This window comes from Gracilinanus agilis, chromosome 6 (genome assembly GCF_016433145.1).
Source record: "Gracilinanus agilis isolate LMUSP501 chromosome 6, AgileGrace, whole genome shotgun sequence".
Classification (NCBI taxonomy): Eukaryota; Metazoa; Chordata; class Mammalia; order Didelphimorphia; family Didelphidae; genus Gracilinanus; species Gracilinanus agilis.
The window spans coordinates 203,542,100-203,548,373 of record NC_058135.1 but is presented as its reverse complement, the minus strand read 5'-3'; the positions used below and the strand labels follow the sequence as shown (position 1 = coordinate 203,548,373).

Below are 6,274 nucleotides of genomic sequence, written 5' to 3'. Positions count from 1 at the left end.
AACCCTTGTACTTCGGTGTATTGTCTCATAGATGGAAGATTGGTAAGGGTGGGCAATGGGGGTCAAGTGACTTGCCCAGGGTCACACAGCTGGGAAGTGACTGAGGCCGGATTTGAACCTAAGACCTCCCGTCTCTAGGCCCGACTCTCATTCCACTGAGCTACCCAGCTGCCCCTAATATATATTTTTTGATAATTACACTTCTACATCATTAATTTCTTTGCAATTCTAGGTGTATTTCATTGTATATTTTAAAAAACATTATTATGAGAAAAGCCCATAGATTTTACCAGACTACCAAATGCAGAGATGTGACCAAAACTGGTAATGCCAGCTTTCTATCAAAGTGGGGTCACTACTGGTCATACAGTTTGTGGTAATGAATTATCCCAAGATAGCTATATAACCAAGTTGGTTCAACAGTCAGAAAAAGGTCCTTAACAACAGAAATTTTATTTTACAGAGAATCCTGTGGGGAAGGCAGCATGAAAATACTGGAAAAGAGACTGGAAGAAATGGAGTTTAAATATGAATGCATTAATGATTACAGGTAAACAGAATCTGTTTGGTGGATACTGTAAGGGGTAAAAAGGAGTTTTGGTTGGGTGAATATTAAAAGTTTTGGTCACCAGGGAATTGAATAATTATCAATCCCCAATTAAAGAATCACCTCAAGTCAAAATGACTTTTATGGAAGTTTATTTACAAATTAAAAGAGAGAGAGAAAGTAAGAAAATTAGAAAGAGGATAAGGTAAGATAATTAATCTGACACACTAAATAATTCACTCGAGTCCCTGGGTTAGCCCAAGCAGATCTAACTAGTTCTCAGGCTGAGGCTCGAGGCCCAATGACCCAGGATGAATGAAGCAAAAGCTTCAGTCTCAGAATCTCTTTTTAAAGAGCAGTTCCTTTAGAGAAGTCAAAGAAGATTTAGTCTTTATACTCACCACGTGTAATTCTAAGGGAAAGATTTAAGAATAGTCTCACCAAGTCCAAGGTCTCAGCCAGCACCCCTCCAGGTCTAAGTCATGAACAAGAAGAGCTCCTTCAGATCCAAGACACGGAACAAAAAGAGAGGAGCTGAACTCACTGAACTCTCTTTTAAAGGGGCCTCTTTTTCGTCACTTCCTGTGCCTTCCTTCTAGATTACATGTCCAATTACAATAGATGCTTTTCTTAGGACTACCCAGGAGGGAGTCAGTAACTTCTGATTTATCACTCACTCTAGCACACATGGGTCACAGACCTCCTAACTTGTGAGTTAAGTGGAGCTGTTTACACTTTTGGTGATTAGATTTGAGAATGGCCAAGGGAGATTTAATCTTATTATCACAATACTTACTGGGATGTTCTTATCCTGCTCAAGAATATATTGGCTAATTATTAAGGTAATGTTGCCTAATGGTTTGTTACTGGATGTGGAAGACAGTATTCCATATCCAAGAACTTTTGCTACTGAAGGGGATATATCTATCAGGGCCCCTCTCTCTCTCCTACCCCAGTATTCTCCCTCCCTATCTTATTCCATGCCCCTTCTCCTCAACATTGTCTTTGTTTCCAGGGCTAGATATCTACCCGATACCATCATTACATCATTAATAAGAAAGGAAACAGGAATCAAAATACTATGTTGATGGAATAGAATGAGAGGCAACATATCAGACCTAGAGTTAGGAAGCTTTGAGTTTGAATCCTTCCTCAAACACTTAATAGCTTTGTGATCCCAAGCAAGTCACTTTTCTTCTTGATTTCCTTAAGTGTAAAATGGTGATGGAGGGCAGGTTGGTGGTGCAGTGGATAGAGTACCAAACCTGGAGTCAGGAAGACCTGAGTTCAAATCCAGCCTCAGACACTTACTAGCTGTGAGTCTGGGCAAATCATTTAATCTTGTTTGCCTCAGTTTCCTCATCTGTAAAATGAGGTAGAGAAGGAAATGGCAGGCTATTCCAATATCTTTGCAAAGAAAATCCCAAATGGGGTCATGAAGAGTAAGATGACTGAAAAAAACTGGTAATAAATAATATCTCACAGCCTTTTATTATTTTATTGCCATGAAGTCTTCTCTTGAGTAATCTAAGCCAGCCTTTTCTCCTTTTATAAACAATTTCAATTAGTTTTGCATTTAACAATTTAATGTTTGTCAGATAAAGGAATTCCTTGATATAATCAAAAATGTTTTACAGGATCTTTCTTTGTATTCCCACAACAGAGTACAGTACACAGTAGGTTCTCCATAATAAAAATGGATCATGGCATTTAAATTCAAGAGACCTTATAGACCATTTAATCTGGGGATTTGTAACTTTGGGTCTGTGACCTTTAAAACATTTTTTAAATAATTGTATTTCAACATAATTCCTTTGTAACCCCATGTATTTTATTATATGTATTTAAAAACTATTCTGAGAAGGGTCCATAGATTTCATTAGACTACCAAAGGGACCCATGACCAAAAAGTTTTAAGATCCCTTGATCTAGTCCAATGCCTTCAGGGTTCAGAAAAAGGAAGTAACTTGCCCAGAATAGGGCAATTAGCATAGCCACAATTCAAATGTAAGCATCTGATTTAAATTCCAGAGCTCTTTAAAACTACCAAATCTTTGGAAGTTAAATGACTCTTTGGGACAATTATGGGGTAGACCTATCCTGACTGTTGACCAATAGAAGTAGAGTAGCTGATAAAATGCTGAGGAAGATCTGATCTCTAGTCTTGTTGCAGATATTTAGTTTTTTAAAAAAAGAAATTCCAACTGTTATTATTTCCTTCTAAAGTTTTAGTAATGAAAAAAAAAGCAGTGATAAGTGAGAAATATGTTCATTTTAAGAATAAGTTATTTTTTCCTTAACTTGATAGACCAAAATAAATAAGTCAGTCCTTAAAAAAATAAACCAAAATAAAATATTCCACATCCTATACTGCTAAGGCTCTGAGAGCTCTTCTACCCCTGCCTTCAAGTATATATATATATATATGATAGTTACCCATAAACATTTGAGAAGTTTTCAGAGGAAAGAAGGATATGAATGTGCTGGTAAATGTTTGACTGGTTGCTTCTTCCCCAAATGTATGAAAGATACATTTCAAAGTTTAATTTGCATTTTCGAAAATTTCCCCATCACTTTCTTACATTGAGACAATCAACAAAGCTATAATTGGAAGCCCAATTGTAAGGTTTGCTGATTTCCAAGGGCTAGTACATACTGTAGAGCTGCCTCCCGCACACACCCAAACAGTGGTAGAAGTTACTGGGGTCTTTCAAATGGGAGGAGGAGTCTGAAGAGTTAATGGTCAAATGGTGAGCCTCTAAGTGCCTGGAAGTATTCAGGCAAAAGCTGGTACATGACTAGGCAAAATTCATGCTTCAGGCAGAGAGTTAAGTCTCAGTGATCTCCAAGACGTAGGTCCAACTCTGAGGTTCTGCGATTCTCTGAGGCCCCCAGGTGGTCAGCTGTGAGAAGCTGTGGGTCAGCAGAAAAGTCTTTAACTTCTGGGAAAGAAAAGGATCTGCTCTAGCCAGCAGAAGCTTACATTTAAGGTAGAAATAGAAATTTGATTTCTTTTTTTTTTTTAATCTTATTTATTTAAAACATTCACCTTTAAAATTTTTGAGTTTCAAATTATCTTTCTCCCCCCACTCCATGGACCATTGAGAAGGCAAGCAAGATATCAATTCCTTTAAGTTGTTCCATGGTCAAGTTTCTCACTCATTTTGCTTTTGTGTCAAATCCTCAACATTTCCTTAATCTCCCTTGTACTGATTACCTCATCCAGGTGGGCTCCTCCCAGGGGCTGAAGCTCGTGATTCAAATATCCTTTCTTGAAGCAAAAAATCCTGATCCGGACCACTCGTATCTCAAATTGCTCATGTATCAAGGCACCACTGTATACATATGAAATTGTGCAAAACATATATTGGTATTAGCCTTATTGCAAAAAAAAAAAAAAGAAAAAATGAAGAAAGTGAGAAAATAATGCTACATTTTCAACTTAGAGTTAGTTCTTCAGTTGTCTCTGGAGGTAGATAGCATTTTTCATCAGGAGTTCTTCAGAGCTGTCTTGGATCATTGTGAAAAAGTAACTTGAAATAAAGTCGGAATTGTTTCTCCTTACAGACCTGTGAAGCTCTTACAGTGTCTGGACTACAGCACGCACCCTGAATGTGCCTTGTCTTCGTAAGTAATCATTTGGCCCTAAACAGTGCCACACCTACCTCAGAAAGCTATAATTTAGGGATGACACTGTACTTTCACATGATAGAACAGAAGAACTGTAGACCAAGAGTCGGAGACCTGGGTAGGAATTATTCTGCCTTTGACATTTATTAGATATGTGGTGATGGGCAAGTCCTTTCAACAATCTGAGCCTCAGTTTTTTCCATTGTAAAGTAGGGTTAATAATACTTTTAATTATGGGCGTATATATGCTCCTAAACCTATCTTATATGAATATATATACGTATATATGTGCCTAGATACAATGTGTTTTGAAAACCTTAAATTGATATATAAACATTAGCTATTATATATTTTTAAAAATTGAAGCAAGTTTCCAATCACTCTTTTCCTATTTCCTTAAGAGTAATAATAACAACAACAAAAAACACATGAATGTGGTGCCACAGACCTAGCGGTGGATTGGAATCTGGAGACGAGTCTAAATTGCAGCTCTGCTCCTTACCTTCTGTGATCCTTTGAGCAAGTTGATGTTTCCGGATCTCAGTTTTTACGTGTGTAAAAATGTTCCTTATAGCTCAAATTTCATGATGCATACATTAGATTTGTATAATGCTTCTTCCTCCTCAGGCTCATGAAGGAATGGAGGAACAAAGATGAAAAGAGTTTGACTAGTCTCATGGCATGTTCATTGGAAAGATAAGACATGATGTGCATGTGGCAAAGTCATTTTCTATCTTTGGCCTTTAGATTCCTCATCTATCAAATTAGGAGGTTAGATTAGATGACCTCTGAGGCCCCTTTCAATTCTAAATCTAGGATACTGTCAAATGATCCATGAAAATCTTAAAAATGACAACACACATCTTGATTTACTAAGATGGGTTCATTTCACAAAAGAATTACTCCCTTTACAAAAGGATTCTCCAAAAAGTTTTATTTTAAATAGGATTATTTGTTTTCCATAAAAAGAAATTAATTTATACAACATATATATCATATAAAGCAAAATAATCCTAAATAAAACTAAATGGCTCAATGGAATAGAGAGTCAGGCCTGGAGACTGGAGTTCCTGGGTTCAGACACTTCCTTGCTGTGTGACCTGGGCAAGTCACTTAACCCCCATTGTCTAGCCCTTACTACTCTTCTGCCTTGGAACCAATACTTAGTATTGATTATAAGACAGAAGGTAAGGGTTTAAAAAAAAGTCACATAAATAATAAACCTCCAACAGGTGGATGGATTTCACGAAACCTGAAAGTAGACTCTGTTTGTTTCCTGTAGCTGAAGTAAGAGACATAGCCAGGCCAGTTCAAATACAAGTATTTTAGTGGCAGCATTAGATTTCTCACTTAATAGAATCTTGTGCTTTAAATGTTCTAAGGTCCAAGACTATCCCTCAAAACAGAATCCCTGTTGGCCAACCTCTCCCTGAAATTAGGGATAGAGGCAGTATGGACTTCTTGTTAATGCTATTTGAACTGTGACCATTTCTTTCCTTTTGTATTTTCAGAGCAGCAGAGTCAACTCAACAAAGAATCCCATCTCTTTTTGGAGGAGGATGGGGCTCCAGCCTTGCATTTTTTCTTTTCTTGGCACTAACTTCAGGAATTCAATTTTAACTTCTTAATAAACTAAAAGGTTTTATGAGATTGATCTTTATCTCTTGTTTGGTCTTAAACACTTCTCTTAGTCATCGATAGATAATGCAGATGAAATTTTCCTTGCTCCCCTAATTTGCTTATGATATCACCCTTTATGTCTAAATCATATACCTATTTTGATTTTATTTTGGTATTCAGAGCTTTGAAAATTAGCATTGAACTGTAATTTTCATATGTAACTTTTCTTAAGTCAGTTAGCTTTTAAGTTAAAGTAATTGACTCCCAGACCTCAGGGTATCTCTTTTCTTGGAGGTAGATGGAGACCTGCTCCTTGTTTATCTGTAAACAAAAACCCTCTTGGGTGATAAAGTCAACAAATTCTAGCTGCCTTTCTCTAGGCAGTCATCATTTGGCCTGCAGTGGCTTGGCCACATGGCAGAATGTGTTGGTGTTTTCTTGTTCTGTTGGTGTCCTTAGACTACTCCCCTTCCTGTG

At 37.1% G+C, this 6,274-nt stretch overlaps 1 protein-coding gene across 1 annotated transcript in view; it reads left to right on the top strand.

Annotated features, from left to right (window-relative positions):
- The window catches only part of BST1 (bone marrow stromal cell antigen 1), a 36,348-nt gene extending 30,543 nt beyond the window's left edge, over positions 1-5,805 (top strand). The window contains 4 exon segments of the mRNA XM_044681757.1: positions 464-550; positions 4,115-4,174; positions 5,689-5,765; positions 5,768-5,805. Coding sequence (XP_044537692.1) covers positions 464-550; positions 4,115-4,174; positions 5,689-5,765; positions 5,768-5,805 — 262 coding nt within the window.
- Positions 5,806-6,274: the final 469 nt, after the last annotated feature.